This window comes from Lichenostomus cassidix, chromosome 7 (genome assembly GCF_008360975.1).
Source record: "Lichenostomus cassidix isolate B80296 chromosome 7, HeHo_3.0, whole genome shotgun sequence".
Taxonomy (NCBI): Eukaryota; Metazoa; Chordata; class Aves; order Passeriformes; family Meliphagidae; genus Lichenostomus; species Lichenostomus cassidix.
In genome coordinates this window covers 28,278,874-28,296,858 of record NC_139488.1, presented here as the reverse complement: position 1 = coordinate 28,296,858, position 17,985 = coordinate 28,278,874, and the positions used below count along the sequence as shown (strand labels likewise).

The 17,985-nt window shown below is 40.6% G+C and overlaps 1 protein-coding gene across 11 annotated transcripts in view; it reads right to left on the bottom strand.

Annotated features, from left to right (window-relative positions):
* Positions 1-17,985, bottom strand: part of KALRN (kalirin RhoGEF kinase) — a 476,294-nt gene that overhangs the window by 175,801 nt on the left and 282,508 nt on the right. For all 11 annotated transcript variants that reach the window (XM_085066971.1, XM_085066977.1, XM_085066972.1 and 8 more), the window contains exons 12-13: positions 8,720-8,889; positions 3,038-3,212 (exon numbers count right to left, since the gene is read on the bottom strand). In XM_085066971.1, the coding sequence (XP_084923097.1) occupies positions 3,038-3,212; positions 8,720-8,889 (345 nt within the window). The remainder of the gene's footprint in view (positions 1-3,037; positions 3,213-8,719; positions 8,890-17,985) is intronic.

Genomic DNA, 17,985 nt, shown 5'->3' with positions numbered 1-17,985 from the left:
AAGAGACAACACGAGATGTAACTGTTCTCTGAGGCTAAGCTCTGATGCACAGCCTTCCCTAAAGCTGTTGGAAGCAGATGGGCTCCCACAGCTGCATCCCTCTGGCTTCCACTGGAGAGATGCAAATCCTCCTCTCACCAGAGTTGCCAGGGAAGGATCCTCACCTCAAGGGATTCCCTGGAGTACAAGAACCAACAGATCCAAGAACAGACCTGAGAGGGAGAAATTGGAAACTCGGTGCTTGACAAGGCAGAAGCAGCAATGAGGAGAAAGGTGTTCAAGTTTGGGAGGAGGAGAAGAGCCCACTATCTGCAGGCAGCTTGTGTGAGTGAGTGCAGGGAGGATTAACACAGCTGCAGCAGGTAGAGGTCTTTCACTAGGGATGTGTTCAATATGCCACTGCTCTTTGGACAGATGGAAGGGGGCTTATCTAGACTAGAAAAGGAGAAATTCATTTGATAATCAATCATACTGATACACATTATTTCACTATTCTTAATCTATGCAGGATCTAGGCTATTATGGAAAATTAAAGCTTAAATACAGTTCCAGTCATAGCTGAAGCTACTTATCTTTAGTAGAAAAAAATACTTCATTTCCTGTTTTAAATGTCATCATCTTTTTTCCCTCAATAGCTTGAAATAGTCAACCACCAGAAATACTACATGCTTTTAAATTATGGTGATGAAAAAATCTTTTTGTTTCTCAACAATGGTGTGAGATAATTCCGTTAATTCTTTTAACAGTTTCCTCCTGACTTGGAATCTTTATTATACAGCTGAGGCAACTGACTGCAATCTACTTTCTAAGCACTATTACTGTGTCAATTTGAGCCAGTTCAGCTGTTGTTTGAAATGCATAGCATACATGTGTTATTCAACATTTTATTTCAAACTGCCTTTGTTTTATTACCATCCAAACTGCCTTTCTTGTTTAAGCACTAACTGTACTTAGGGCATTTAAGATATTGACCTGAAGATATTTTTCATTGTGTTTTCAGTAGAAATTGTCATAATTATTCTAAAATATATTTTTCTGAGAGAGGGAGCTTTCTAAATAAAATAATCTGCCCACAGACTCTATATGAAACATGCTCTCATATTTCCCTGTAATATTAATCTTGCAGAGGGAATTCAGATGTTCATATTATAAAAAAATAGCAAATCTACTGTGACAACTCAGTGGTGATTTCTTTAAAATCCTTTCTAGGTAATCTGATTTTAAAAGACTGTGAAGCACATTTTAAATATCTAATGTATCACAGCCACTCCATTCTGTGACTATACAGAAGGAGGATTCATGCAGAAACAAATCAGAGACATCCTCAAAGTATTCCATTTTGGTATCCCGTGAGGAGGGAAATAGTGTAAGTTACATCCTCTCCTGATGCCTGGGTTGCCCCATCAGTAAAGTAAAGCCTGCTGGTGACACTCTTTAATTGAAAGACTATTTACAAAGAAAAAGAATTTGAAAACAGCGATTTGCATTTTTAAAATATTTTTACTTAAATCAGCACAATTATAGGTTCAGACCTTGAATCTGCAGTGAAACAGGCTGACACCTTAAAGAATAACTCACGTGGGTTCACCACATTCTGTCTACAAACACATTTGAGTGTTCCAGAAGCACATATTGGTTGTGTCTTTTTTTTTTTCTTAATTTTTTTAAAAAGCACAAATGCCATTTATAGGTATGTTCAAGTACAGCATTCACACCATTTACATCCTTAGAGTAAACACTCAATTATTCAATATCTGCCACACCACATGTATCAAAGTATCTTCTATTTAAATATAGGAGGTAACAAACTTTGCTGGAAGAGTAGTATGTGATATGAAATAGATACATTTCTATTTATACACACATACAAAAAAATGCTGCCTCTCGATAGCAAGGAGGCTGCATATAACTGGTAAGTAAATGGCACTATTCTAATTTACATAATTAACAAGCACTGTAGGACAGACTGCAGTGAAATACCTCACTGTGCAGTCACAACAGAAAAGCTCACACACTCCTCACTGATTCCTATCTCTGGCATTCAGCTACAGAACAGGACACCTTCTAGGAAACAGGACACCTGCTTCCTGCCTTTTATTCCACTACAATTCATCATGCCATGTCTTAAACACAAAATATACCGCAGCATTCTGAAGCTCCCATTAGTTACCAGTACCCACTGTAGGATTACCTGCAGATTTACAAACAATACCTTCAGGAATGCATCATCCCCAAACACTTGAAGGTGCTCCTTGAACTGAACAAGCACCAGTGGGATACAGCAGGAGGAAAACACCCAGAAAGAACACAAACACTGACACACGTCTCATGGACTTTGTGTGCGAGTTAATATACATTGATGGGTTTTTTCCATCATATCCTATCAGAACTGCAATAAGTAATTACTGAGATTGGCTGGAGTCTCTTCAAAATTTCTCAGTGCAAGAATATCCCAATTATTAATGTTTTGACAAGTTTCCCATCGAGTGCTTTTGATTTCAAAACAGAAGTACAAAACAGAACTGAAAGATCTTTTTTTTTTAATGAGGACATAAAAACATAGTTTAACTTTTCCCTCTAATACTTTTTTTTTCCCTTTTAAAATAAATCCACTGTAATGTTTATAAAGCCCACCTTTTACATACCCTTCCTTTTTTCATAACATGGTTTTCACTCTGTGGTTTAAAGACAGGCATGTATCTGTATCTGAAGAGACAAACCTCACTAATAAGTGACACAGAACTTTCAAATCCCTGAGTGACTCATGTCAACAGAACATGGGTATCTCACAAAGCTTCTCTGCAAAGCAGGCAGATTCTCAGCATAGTCAGTTAATGCACCTATTACAGTGCATTCTGGCAGTTTATCCTAAAGCATATAATAAGTCCACCAGTCTGAACTAAAGCATGGTTGAAACTCTCTCTCACTGGACAGCTGAGCACAATCAAACAGCTCAAGGTGCACCCTCACAGGGTATGTTTACATGTCCTCTCTCTCCCACAGCTCCTACCCCCCAGGTCATGCAGCCAGCTCTTACCTCAATGGTGTACTGCTCAAAAATCCGGAGCTGAAGGAAAATGTCTAGCTTAATCTTCCTCTCATGGAAGAGCTCTTCCATCTGTACCTGGGCCTCGTCGAGCTGCTGAAGGACAGATTCGATGTGGCTGATGGAGCTGTTGTGCGGGGTCTTGTTGTTGGAAACGGCAGAGTCCCTGTGGCAAGGCAGAGAGCAGGGTTAAAGCTCAGCTTTAAAACAGGCAAAAGAGCAAGAACTACACATCTGTGATTCTGCGTGCTGCTGAGGAGCAAACCCAAGCACAGAGGGCTGAGGGAAGCAGTGTGCAACACTCATCTCTCCTTGCCGAAATCCTCAGGCTCCTGAGCTCGGCACAATGTTTGAACAAGGGGCATCATCCTTTCTCGTGAGGTGACACTGTGACCTCTCACACTTGGGAGGGGCAGGGGAGGAGATGGCACAGCAATCTCAATGGCTCTCTTGAGACTGGCTGGCAATCACCTTTAAAATCACCTTTAATCACCCTACAGGGTCACCTGCTCCTGCCTGTACTCACATCAAACTCAGAGATGCTATTTAGTCACCTGGACCTTTACCACTTAATTTCCCGCATTTGTCTTACTACTTACAGCCTAATTGAATCAGAATTACGAGCATTTTAGACTAATGGGTAGGGATACATTGATATCCTCTGGATTACATAGTACAGCAATGGATACAGAATACAGTGCAAAAAACCCCCAACACACCTTGCAGACACTCCAAGAGAGATTCTGACTTGTCTTTTCACTGGGGGAAGTGAAATGAGATGTGACTGTGACGGGTCAGATACTGCTCCAATTACATTTTCCATTTACAGGCAGCAGAAGGGAGCAAACCCTTTAACTGGTGGGCCAGGAAAAAAAGGGGAATTTGCTGTACTTGAAAGAAGTCTTAACACAGGCACAGGACAGCCCTGACAGTTCCTTTTCTACTTGTCCTTTGTGTATATTAATAGGCTCACCTACAGTCTGTTATGTCTTCAGCAAATTTTTTTCAGTGACTGTTTTATGGATAAATATCCTTTGCAGACAGAAAGAACTGAAATTTATCCTTGAATGTTCCACACAAGGTCCCTCAACCTTCAGAAGCGCCAGAAAGGAAACTCTGAAGCCAAAATTTAATCTTGGCTTTGGCACATCAGCTAAAACAAGATCTAGATGCAATGGTTTTCTCCATCCAACCTGCCCAAAGGTGTGTGATAGCAGCTGCATTGTTTGGTATATTTAAACCAAGACAATAGAAAGCCCTATCAAATACACTGTGGGAAAGACCTGTGCAAATTGTCATCACAAACAACAGGCAGTCAGTTTTAATGTCAGTGTTGTCAGTTAGCAGAATGGAGAAAAAACCCCAAGCATAATCTTTAACAGTCACTTTTTAAACTGAACTCGGCACTTACACAGGGTCATTTTAGCTGTGTTTAAAACACACCTTTTAGGTTCTAAGGCAAAAAACCACACATATTATTCTGGTTTCATTATGTGCCTCAAAGGAAATGAACAAACATTTGCCTAGACATTTCAGTCTGAGAACAAAATTAAAAATACAGTATACTATTAACTGCACAGTAATTAGCTCTTTGAATTTTCCTCAAATACTTGATATCTGATACACTGAACTTCAGATGTTCCAGCATTATTCTAAAGCAAGTACTACCAATTTCCCTTGCTTGTAAGGAAATATTATACCAATATTTCTCTCTCCAGGTGTTATGTTTTCTGCCCCACTCTGTCAATCTGTTTTCACATTCTTGGTGACCACAGGGTCTCTTTCTGCCTCCCCTGTTAGAGCTGTACAGAGGAAGGAGGAATGAAAGTAACTAGAGATTTTGAAACTACAGCTTAATCTGAGGCTGCATCTAATCAAGTTCTGTTTCCTTCAGTCAGCACCTGTCTTCTATAAAAGGACACAAAATAAGTCTTCACTCAGATGCAGGATTATTACTATTCATATATTATCTAAATTACTCAATGAATTATTCAAGACCAATGTTGAATAATCTCTCACGGGATCTAGAGACACACTTAGTTTTAGAAATTCTTTTTCATTAAACATTTCACTCTTCAAATCAAGCCACACTTGCTTTTCAGTGACTGATGCAATACAAAAGTTAAGGAGTAGTAATCTGTTTTCTTTTTTTGAGTCTCCTTGGATAAGGCATTGACAACCCCTAGCTAGTCTGGTTAGAGAAAGATCTCCCTGCAGAAAAAAAAAATTCTGAGATTGCATGCTTCTGCCACAATATTTCTAACACTGTCTGGCAATGAGAAACTCTGGGAAATAATAAATATAAGATCCTTATTAATCTTTGAGAGGCTATAGATTAGAGTTCTAAAATTCAAGAAAATTATTGGGAAAAAAGCCCCAAGATAAAATTTGGGGAACAATTGGACTCAGTAGATTGCTGCTGACTTTGTTTCAAATGAACACTGTGCTCCTAGAACCACTTTCAGTGCTTTAACTGGGGGAAAGCTCAGTGAGCAATACCCATTATCTAAAGCTTATATGCTGAACTACTGTAAAAAAGGCAAGATACCTAACTCTTCACTGGCTTTTTTTCCCAGCCCCTAACATTCCTCCTCTTTCACATCTCACTGGAGCAAGTCATTGTTTTGCCTTTCACAGATGAGCAGAAATATTGCCCCCAGCAGCACCCCTAGAACTGCAGCTCAAAAGGTTTGCTCTATGTTGACTGCTGAGAACAACAATCACCTCAAGAAAGCACTGATAAGGAACAGTGAAAAGTGTTTCCAATGTGAACCATGATATGTACAGCGTTGCTAGGCAGGCCTGTTTTATTCCTGACAGGTTTGCCCTCCTGATGTAGTCACTGAGGCCCTGAAGACCTTCTGTGAAGAGCAGTTCCAGGCATGGTATTTAGTTCAGGCAGCTGAGCTTTTCATTGCCTATCTGATGGAAACACAGAGTGCTATTACACAAATGATCTTCTCTAAACCAAAATCTGTTCTCTCAAAGATAAGAAGGAGAAATGTAAAACTTTCCAAAGCTCCAGTAATTTTGTTGCTTTTAACCTGTGTTATGACATGCTCGATAAGAGCAGAGTATTTCATTCTCTTCATTGTTGTAGCATTTGCAATCTTCATCTCTTCTTCATGGCAGGTACAAGGTGATCCACGCTGAAATGAAATCCTGTGTTAAGGAAAGATTGCAGCAATTCTAGTTTTTCCTTTATCTGTGTGCTCTCTACCATTGCCAGCAGCCACGAAAGCTGTTAAGAGTGGGCACACACAGAGGCAGCTTCATGGAGGCTTTTTCACACTGTTCTGCTTCACTTTTTGAGAGTCCAGGATCACATTACAGGCCTTGCAGTTAGTCAGAGCACTCAAATCTAACACTCGAACCAGCTCATCTTGACAATTCAGTGCTGCAAACTTTTTTGTGCATTCGAAGGTTTGGCAGCTGTTCTCTCTGGGTTTGGTATTAAATTCATCAGAAGCAAGGTATCACTTTGCACAAATATGTTCACCTTGTTCCACCTTGCTCACTGCCCAGAGTACAAGCTAGATTCCAAAACCAACATTTCTTTGTTCCACACCACACCACAAATCCTGCCTTGCTATTTTGAAAACATTTGAGCATGACATCAATTAAAGAAAAAAGTCTCAAAGCTGAGCCACTGTCACTTTTCCAAGATTGAAATGAAGAACTGACTAATTTCCCATTAAGAAAAAGCTGAAGTCTCACACACCACCTTGCAATTCACCTTTTCCCCATGCTCCACTGACTTCTCAGCTCCAGGTATTACTGTGGCCACATTCCACACTTCCCTGCTGGCTCAGGTGCTGGCAAAAAGCCTTTAGGCCAATCCCACAACCAGAACCAGGACTCTTTGAATGTAGACACTTTTTGGAGCCCCACAGACCACTCCAAACTCCACCAGATGAGCTTGTACAGGGTCCCTTCCAGCCTCTTCTCCATGGATGTTCACACTGAAGTAATGCCATTCCAATAGTTGGGAAGTATAAGAAAAAATCTTTAGTCCAGAATTTCACTGCCATTTTTTTATCTCCTAGAAATGCCCTAAACATTGCAAACAAATTTCTCTGCATCAAAGTAAGTTACCATGCAGACCTTTAACTGACCTGCCATACACAGACTCTTAGCTAAAACCCTTTCCCCTCTGGCAGCTCACATACCAAACCCAGCATGTTTCCTTCCTACTGATCTCATCAGCAGAGATGATTAGAAGGATGGAACCTACCCATGTCTACTCCTGAGCCTTCCCCTCCAACTCTAATCTTGGCAAGAAATACCACAGCTCAGGTCCCTCGCCCTCCCCTGTGATGCCAGCAAGTCACACACAGCAAGAGTAGGAATCTCCATGGGCTCTCCAGTGTGGCTGCCCAGGGCTGAGTGACAATCAAAGCCTAGAGCAGTCCTTTCAAACCTCTCACAGTTTGGTTTTTTTTTTTTTTTTTGACACAGCAGAGAAAATTCTGCATCCAAAATGACAGAAAAAGGCTTAGAGGAAAGCTTAGCATATGGCAGTAGTAAAATACTTAAGGACTCCAGGAGGGCTCTTAAGGGCAGAGCTCCACCAGATCCCACATTGTCCATTCTACTCTAGAGCATTTTGGGCTTTTCCTATGAGATTCCTGTCATGGCTCATGGTTTTCTGCACTTCTCACGTGGAAATTAAAGGAGTCAGATTAGGAAAGCTCAGGGTGAGGAGGCTGATCTAACTCTCTGTGACAGTCTGGTGAAATGCATAAGACCTGGGATATTTGCACATGATAATGTATACAGAATATGAACACCATGTACATATGGATAAGGGCAACCTGTAAAAATACAAAGATCTAAATAATAAGTGTTTTATTGGACTTGGTTCAGTGCCCAGTAAGATCCCTAAAAGGCAGGAAAACTTCACTGCTGTCAACAAAGCTAAAGGTGTCACAGAAAACCACTGAAACAACAAATGATAGAGATTTCACATTTACAAATTCCGTATCAGTCTACTCCACAAACATTCATTTGATGATACTTTCAGTCTGAGAAAGCAAAAAAAAAGCCAAAACAAACCCCCCCCCAAAACCCCAAACACCCTCCACCCCCCCACTTCCAAATTTTTGGGGCTAGTATCCTCAAGTATTTTAAATTAGGCAAAAATGAGCTGGTTTAATTCATAGTGCTAGTAGAACCAGCAGTATAAGAGCCTCTTTGACACTATGAATAAACCCCACATACACAAAGATAAATAGAAGGGTGCTGCATGCAAAATGAAACAGTGAAGACTGTTGGACACGTGTGTATTTTATTAAGAGGAATACACTTACCCTACATCAGGAATAACCATATAAATCACAAGGCCTCAGCTCACAACCATTTAACAATCTTCTATAAATACCAACTAAAAATATTCACTTCAAACACATTTGGCTCAATTCACTTCCCTGTGCCTATAAATAATCTCTCTGTCAAACAGGAAACCCATGCTGATCCACAGACTACTCTAATCAGTCCACACAAATCACTCCTTGTAATTTCAATAAAACACTCAAAGGACCTGAGGAATTATAAATAAGCAAAGAATTAACAAACTCCCCCAACTGATCCTAGCTTGCAGTTCCCTATTTATGCACCCCTAAAGCACACCATGCATCAGATTTCTCAACACCTGTCTCCCAGGTAGATGCTTACCTGAGCTGCTGGATCAGATCTTCCCCTTCTTTAATAACATTGAGGGTAGCGTCCAGGGTGGCTGTTTGCTGCTGCTGAAACTGCTTGATAAGCTCCTGAACAGCATCCACAGAGTCAGCACAGACATCCTCTAAAAGCTCCTTCTGCAGATCTTCCATCCATGTCCACAGCTGGGAAGAAGGGGAGGGAAATATAAATCAGAGAGGGATTGAGATTTAACCCTTTTGCTCTCTAATTCCAGATCAATAGGCATTAACTAGGGCTGCATGTATCACAGGAAAACTGACCCAACATTTCTAAAACCAAAAAGATACATTTGTTATTGATTCCATTTAAAGCAAGAAAGTAAGCTAAATATAATTGCAGTTACTTTGGGAAAAATTTTTTTATTTCTGTTTATTATAGAACAATAACTAATTATTTTATTCTGACTAACTCTTTGCATGAGAAACAAATTAAAATCTCCTACAGCTGTGATAACCTAACCCTTTCAGGAGCTGAGCACTATCAGCTGCTATTAATTTCACATGCAGCTGAAGCCTGTTGCAGGACAGACCTACAATCTCTGGTATGTGTGTATGGTACTGACTGAAGTCTAGCTGTGCCTGCTTAACTGTGCCTTCCCAGGGGTTGGGGTTTTTTGCTTTTTTTTTTGTTTCCAGCACTTAAACCCCCTCCTCAAAATACACTCAGACTCTAAATTTTAAGTCTGGGAAAATCCAAACATAAGAGACAGCAATAACACCAATCAACCCCATGCAGATCCATTAATTTTAAATAGTCCTGACTACCAGTTTTAAAACCACAATCACAGCAACAAATCATTGCGAGTGCTTAGATGAGAATTTCCAGCCAGCTGTTCATCAGAGGTCTGGCCAGGGGCAGGAATGCCCCGGCAGCCTCTCGCTGCCTGTAAAGGCTTAAAGCGAACGGAGGTTTCCCCTTTAAGCTTGCGCTGAAAAGTGAGTGTAAAATTGCACCAACCGGGCTGGCAGCCTGCCAGCACACCCTAATGACTCCACCAGAGACTGTTTCTGTGCCACGCCTGCCCCGTTAACCCACATTTTGCTGGTATTCGCTGGATGCAGCAGCGAAGTACCAGAGCGAGAAGCAGCAGCGCCCTGGGAGATGTCAAAGGATGCAGTGCCGGCGGTGGCTTCTCCCTCTGTCCCAGGGAGTGCAGAGCTTTGTCCCACAGGGACCTTGGGACACGCGTGAAGCGGACGAGGACGTTGTGTGTGGGTGGCAAAGAGCTGGTAAGAATGTTTGTGTTCAAAACGAGTTGCACTGGATCCCCATCCTACAGCATTTCCTCTGACACTGAGTTGTGCACGTCCACATGAAACGAGAGGAGGATGGGGATGGCTAAAGCTCCAGCTACCAAAGCTTCTCACAACCAGGGTCAACACCTAAGGCCAGTCACTAAAGTGCTACAGACTTCAAGGATATCACCCTGGTCCAAAACAAAATCACCAGAATTAGAACCTGTCCCAGCACGCTCATGATAGCAGAAAAGGGAGAGCCCAGCTCCTTGTACTCTGTCCCCACCTCTGCTACTGAATTCTTGCTTGAGAGACTTCCAAAAACAAGTATTAAAACATATGCCTAACTTGTAGGCTTTTCAGAGTCAGCTTTGAATATTTTGGGTAAACGCCTGTGTTTATTCATAAATAGCATAATCATAATGTCCTGCCCTGCCACTGGCCTGAAATGGAATGTCTTTGCTTGGGATATTTACATATTTCCACATGCTTAGCAAAAAGGCATAGTATAAAAGGGCAAGTATTAATAAAAGAAACAAATATAAGTAAATACACTTGTGAAATAAATGAAGAAATGAAAACATACTATAAGAGCCAAATAGAGGGCTTTTTATTTGTGTCCTAAGGTTCACGTGCTGAACTTTGGGAAGCTACCATAAAGGAAAATGCATCAATGCCTTTATATATTAATTACAATGAGAATCTTCCTGGTTTTGATCCAATTCCTGCACCCACTCAAACAGTAGGGACAGCTGGACTGTAACAGACAAGGACCAGGTTATTTAGGAATTATACTTCTACTTATCAGATCTTCAAGTAATAGTGTACTTTGTAAGCACAGAAAAGTAGCTACGCATATAAATCATCCTTCTGTTTTGAAATGGGAAAGCCAGTTGTTTATTAATTTCTTGCAGTTCTTAGTTAATTTTTCAACTTAACAAAAAAATGCTCAGAGAATTTTCTTTACAAAAATGAAAGTAAAATTTTTTGTTCATTGTTAGGAATCTGCTGTTTTCTTAAAATTATCATGTTATAAAGGGCAGAGGAGAAAGTTTCCAACCTTCAGGGAAAAATCCTGCTTTCAAAAGGGTCTCCAGAACCCAACATTTCAGAAGGAGCATTGGATATTTAAGATACTATTCCACTTTTTGAGTAGACTTCTAAATCAAACCAGTTTTGAAATACTTAAACAGAAACTGTATTTTACTCACCTGGAGCCAAAATACTCATTAATTTCAGAGAGCACTCAAATGTATTAACTCATATTAGCTTCAGATGTTTCCAGTAATGACCTCTGACTGTAAGGATTTGCATAGTAAAATCTATCAGAATCTAGGTCATCCTTGACTCAGAGGCCTTTAATCCTTTAGACTCCACCAATCCCTGGGAAACCCTAATACAAAGAATCAGTCAATATTAATAAGATTATGAAGATTTTTCAGGAACAATTCACTATAGGAAGCTGATTCAAAAACCTCCTAGGTTATGTACTACCACTAGTACCACCTGAAATAAATTGCTACAAAGCCCCACTTGTGAATTCCACAGCATTGAAAAGACCAACTCCATGTCACTGCAACACCACAGGCAGAACAGCTGTTAATCATAAAACAGAAATCACATCCTGGTTGTCACTGCTCAGGAAAATCAGTCCCTCTTAGGGCCTGATGTTTCATTCCAACGCAAGTATTTGACTGATTAAAAAGAATCCTGACTATTAAAGCTCCAAATCACTGGATACCTTGTGCATTTCCAGTCTATGCTGTGACCTACTCTAAGCTACATAGCTTAGACTGAATGAGATGTTCCCATTTGCCATTGAAATCTGACATATTGCACATCACAACTTCTATTTCATGTTTGCAGAAACTGACTTCTTTTATTCTTAGCATGAACAAAATTTGTGAGCACCAGTCCGATTCACATGCTTACTTCAAACTATTACTAAGGTACCACTTGATCCTGTGGAGGGGGTGTATGTAGATATATGCAGTTATTCCAAATATAAACACAGTATTTCCACATCCACCTGTGGTGACATTCACTAAGTTTGACAGTGATGCACATGTCCAGGAAAGGAGGTAACCTTTGCATTGTATTACTTAACATGTGCTGAACCAAAAATACAGAATCCTAGAAAACAATAAAGAAGTATCTCAAAAAATAAGTTTTGTTCTCAATGCTTTAGTGGTAGAACCTGAATTAAGTCTATCAGAGAGATCCAGCCACAAATCTGACTCAGGCAAAGTACATGTAAAAATGTCATAGTTGTCAGCCACACTGAAGTCTCACCTATTCCTAAGACAGTCATGCTGAAGGTCCATAGAGGCTCCAAAATTGAGGCTTTATTTATCAAGGTAACCATGGCCTTAAACAAGTGAAGTAATTCTTTTCTGTGAACCAGTGGAAAAGAAGAATCACACCCCTCCTTTCTTTTGGGGGAGCATCTGGCACCCCTCATCCTTTTTAACAACAACTTATGCATCTTTCTTGGATATAAAACACAGGCAGTTTCCCTCCATCTAAGAGACAATACAGCTCTTTATTCCCACCTCTTTAATCTGATGAAAAACCCTTCATTTTACTCAAGTACTTAGTAAGATCATTTACTGGAGGTTTGAAGGACACCTGTGCCTGTTACCTAAAAATTAATGTTTTTCACTTAGAGCAAGGAATTACTTTAAACAAAAATCTAAAACCTACAGAGATGGCTAAGGAAATCTTGCCTGCATGATTGGAATAACTATTAAACACCCAATGTTTATATGCTGCTATTTGTAAATGACAAAGATGAGTTATAATCCTCTCAAAAGCAGTTTAAAAGCACTGAGTAATGAGAGCAGTGCAAAGCAAACAACCAGGCAGTTCAATCCATGAGATTTACCACTGCACAGCACTTTTGCTAGTCTTCAAAACAAGGATGTTGATGGAAACAAGCAACTTCCCAGGGTGTATGTTCTAGCCCTTTACTATGTCAGAGAAGCATCATGTATTGCAGGGCAGGTCCCAAAAGGATGCTCATGACAAATCAGGAAGAGAACATTCATCACAGCAATGAAGACTAGAGCAGAATGCAGAAGAATTCAGTGACATACAGGGACCCTGGTGGCACTCCATGAATTGCAATGTGAGTGTTCACAGAGCCAAGGGCAGGCTGAAAAAAACCCCAAAAACACACAAGCAGAACTGCTCCAGAGAAAGATGTCTATCAACCTTGTTTTCCTCTGCTACTATCCCAGGCTTACACAAACCTATTCTCTGAGCAGTAACATTTAGCTTTTTCACAATACACATTAGGAATTCACATAGATCCCAAGTTCAGGTTAATTTATGGCAGAACTTCAGTCTGCACTTATGTTTAAGCACCTGTTCAAACGCTGTGGTGCATCCAGCTTGACTGCATAGACTTTAGTAAATTGATCTACTTTGATTTCCCCACACCAACACGGTGGAGAAGATAAAACTTTCCAGCACAATTAACCTCCATCAGCTGATATTTATTCACACTTAGAATGCATGAAGTCCTGTTTCAGTTGAAAGAACTGATGGTTGTTGTGAACTGGAAACATATTTCAACAACATTGTCTGAAGTCACATTCAAGATCTCAAGGAAATGTCAACAGAAACACAGAAAACAAAGTCTGTAATGATGAGCTGCAGAGAGACCTCATGCCACCAGCAAAGTGTCACATAATGACAGCACACCTAATAAAATGTGACAGGATGGGATATGACCAGACACTGCATATGAAATGCCACAATATGCGACTTCCATGGTAAGACACAACTCATGAGACTCCCTGCTGCAAGACCTAATGTCAGATACCACCAAACTGGTTGGGAAGAAATTACAAGTGGAAAGGGAACATTTTGTGAAAAAAAGCCATCTGATCTCATCCTAACCTCTTTCTTGGTTTTTCCCTTTTCCTCGCCAATTTCTTGACATTCATCCTTGGTTGGGCTGCATCTGGTGCTTCTGTATATTCAGGCTTTTTAATTAGTAACCTTGCCTATGGCAAAAGGATTTGCACTGCCTAAACATCTGATGCTTTTTCCAAGTCCTGCATGGACCAGATTGATATAGCACAAAATAATCTCCTCTCAAGGGAAACATGATTTGAGTAGCTAGGCTTACATCAGGGAGTGTGTAGATCCCCAGCCCAAGGTCATGTAAATGTAATTCAGAGACTATTTGCTCTTGGACAGAAAATTTATTTGTAACTGAAGAATCAAATGTACATGTTCTATGCTTCTTCTGCTACCATCATGAATTGTAAAAACATGTTCCTCTTCTAGTATAAATTTAGTGTTATTTGTAATTATGAATCTGGGTGTAATTAACTTCAGTAACTGTAATAATCAAATTCTGCACTTGCTCATAGTGGTAATAGGCTTAGAAAAATTCTTCCTACATTGGAAGATTTACTCAGTTTTACGCCAGTGTGATTCCACACAATTAGGAGCAGGAGAAGCCTCCCACGCTACAAATGCAGCAATTTACTAAAATAAATGCAGGTACCAGTACATTCTGCTCTGTATGGTTCACTGGTTCTAAACATCTCATCACTTCTCAAATGGAAGTTGCAGCACCTCTTCCCTCTGTGCTTTTTCCAGTGACTGGCTGTATCTGTCACTTGTAGTCTTACCCTGATCTGCTGGTTTGAGCCCTTTGTGCAGCTTTGTGCACTATGCCCTAGGAATCTCAGAAATAAAACATTTGTGACAATTCTGAATCATTCTGAAACTCGTTAAGGACTGATGAAACAGCGTGACTTTTCTTTAACCAATCAGTCTTGTTGGATCCATTGATTTGAGCCCCTCCACTGATACCATTTTCAACTAGTAAAATAGATTCTAGTGCATATGGGTACTTCAGGTGAAAGACAGAATGTGTCTTTTGAGTGGTGAGTGAATTACAGGATTGTCCCTGTATGGCTTTGATGAAGATTTACTCAGTACACAAATTACTGCAGGCACTGGCTGTCCAGTCTGTTGCCTTTGTACACAGCTCTAAAGCCCACACATGGGAACTGGGAGAAGCTCACCTTCCTCAGCTTCAGGAAATCAGAAGAATGGGTAGAAATGTGTCTAATAAAAGGCTACTTTATGAGAGTTAGTACATCCTATTTAAAGATGTTCATAAAACTCCCTTTTAGCTGCAGCATGAAACACTGTTATCTGGAGAGTGAGGCTTACAGGCTAGAGACCCATTTCCACAACACAAAAAACGCGTGCTAGGTCCTCAAAAGCCAAGGGCAATATTTGTGTGGAGCCATTGGTCAATAAAAATGCTGGTGAATGGCTTGAAAAATGTGGATAACGAAGTATGAACATAAATGCAGTCTACAGGAATCCTTTGGCTAGCACGTGGCGGAGTGATGGAAAGAACTTCTCTTCCATGCACAGGTTTGACTTCCTGACATTTGGTTTATGTGGCTGCATTTACAAGCATTTTATTCTTATTACTTTGATTTTGTCTCACAATTTTTCGCCATCACAGATGGCAGAATTTTATTCACTAGTGGTCTGGCTGCGCTTCAAACTCCCCTGCTCAAGAGCAGGATGTGCTGCCAGGATACCACAGCTCTATTCTTTCCCAGCTACTTAATCCTTCATGAAAAAACTTGCTTCTGGGCAACAAATGGACAAGAAAGAAGGGCACCCTGCACTACCCCAGCTGTCCTGGTTCCTCAGTCCCAGATCTTTGGCAGCTTTACAGATAAGATTTAGCTCCGCAAAAAACCCACCAAAGTCAATGACTTGTGAATGTTTGCATTTTGGTCGAAGCCACAGTCTACCCTCTGGAGCTGGAGGGAGTTTGCTTTTATTTTGCTGCTTCACGGTAATTGATGGCTGATAACCCAAAGTGCACTTTTATATAGCTCACAGAAAAATAACAAGTTTTATACCAGCAGAGCCCTCTCCACAGCCACAATTATCAGAATGATAAGCTGACAAGTGATATGTCTTGTCTGAGGAATCTGCCACCCAAGAAAGGGAGAGCACATGTGTTGCTTGTATGGGCAGCTCTGGCAGTTCATTTCTACTACATCCTCTAATTTCTGCCTGCAAATCCACCTCTGATGGGAGTAAGAGAATATCTAGGAACTGAGAAGTTCTTAAAAAAATCCAGAGAAACAAAACAAAACAGCATTGACTTAGAATCGCAGAATGAGAGAATCATTAAGGTCGGGAAAGACTTTTAAGATCACAAAGTCCAACCATCCGTCTAAAACCACTACCACACTGATTCAGCTCCCAGCAAAAATTGTGTTCCTACTCATAAGAGGCATAAGTCTAAGGTTTGATGTTTCACAGCTCTGCAGAGAGGAGGGGCAGATATTGATTTTGCATGCTGTTGTGTGTCTATCTCAGCTGTTATTATTATCCCATTGAATGTACATTGAATGAAAAATTTTTAGCTTTTGAACAAGGCACATAGTGCTTCATTCTAACACTGAAAAGTGCTGGGGTGTGAATTGGCCATTCAGTGAATATTTTATGAGCACAGAGCCAATCTGTGTAATTTAAATATTTTATGTTTACCTTGTTTTTTAAATCTGGACATAATATGAGAAAAGGAACAAAGGTGCTGTCTGGGACAGGAGCAATGTGTGTGTCAGACAAACTTTGTGGTAGACATGTCCAGAGAACCAGACCTTTTCAGAACTTCCAGAAGTTGCCAGCAAGTGGAGTTGCTAAACTGAATATCCCCTGCATCACAGATCTTTATTATCTAGTGGGCAATTGCTCTGAAAAGTCAATATTGGCAGTAAAAGTCAAACAACAAATTTTTAAGTTCAGTAACATTAACTTTGATTCCTGGGTCAATTCACAGAGGATGACAGGATTACAGGATATATCCCAGAACCACTGTCATGTTTGCTCCATGATTAACTTAGATACATTCTGTCAACTCTTCTGATGGAGTCAATAGCAGCAGACCTCAGCCCCATGAGCTTTCCGCTCCCTGCTTCCCAGCAGCTCTGTCTCAAAATGAGGAACAAGCCCTGTCAGAATTAGTGATCTACACTTAAATAATCTCCTAATCACAATATTCAACTGAAGCAGAGAAAATTTAATTTCACAGGCCTTGGTTATCAAGTGAAATTAAGTCAGCAGTGCCTGCAATAAAACACTTACCGTTCCTGACTGACAGGGCAAACCCACTCCATTACCCACCTGAGTAATCCCACTGATATCTGTGGGGTGACCAAGGTGACCTGCTGACCACAAATAATTTAGGTTATAATACAGGAAGTGGTCTGACATTTAATGGTCCAGGACTTAGCTCTCACTTTCTCATGGCCTTATCAGACAAGATGTTCAGAGTGAAACTTTCCATACCAGGTGTCTGCCTAAGGCTGAACTTGATGAATTTAGAGGTAAAAGGTCCACAATGAGAGGAAAGGACAAAAAAGTACAAAACCCACTCCTGTGTTAGTAGTTTTATTTCTGCTCAAATGAGATGCTCCAGACCCTCCATGCCTTTAAGCAAGGGTTTAAAATTTTGCAGGGCTTAGCCCTGATGTCAAGAATACACATTATATCATTCCTGTGAAAATTTCCCCAAATTTAGTCACTCAGAAGACCTCTGCCAAGTTCCAGTTTGCACATGTCCATAGGAACCTGTTAGGAATCTGGCCGTTCCTTTTTCCCAACATTAAGTATTTTCTGAGCATACTCATCCCCCATTCTGTGGGCCAGGTAGACATGGCAGGCTCCACATGGAAGTGCCAGCACTGAGCACCTTGTCCTCCTGCTCTCCTGACCCACCAAGGGACAACAAAGCACGGGGCACATGGTCTGAAAACAGATCCTCTGCCTCTCTGCTCTTTTCATGAGGGACTCAACATGGAACTGAGGCCCACTGAGAAATGAGAAACCTAGAGGTGCTAAGACATGCTTTTCATGCCCCAAAGAACTATGAAACAATTGCAGAACTGCTTTGTAGTTTACTCAAGGCCCATATACTATAAATGGATCTAAATTTAGTGAAGTTCC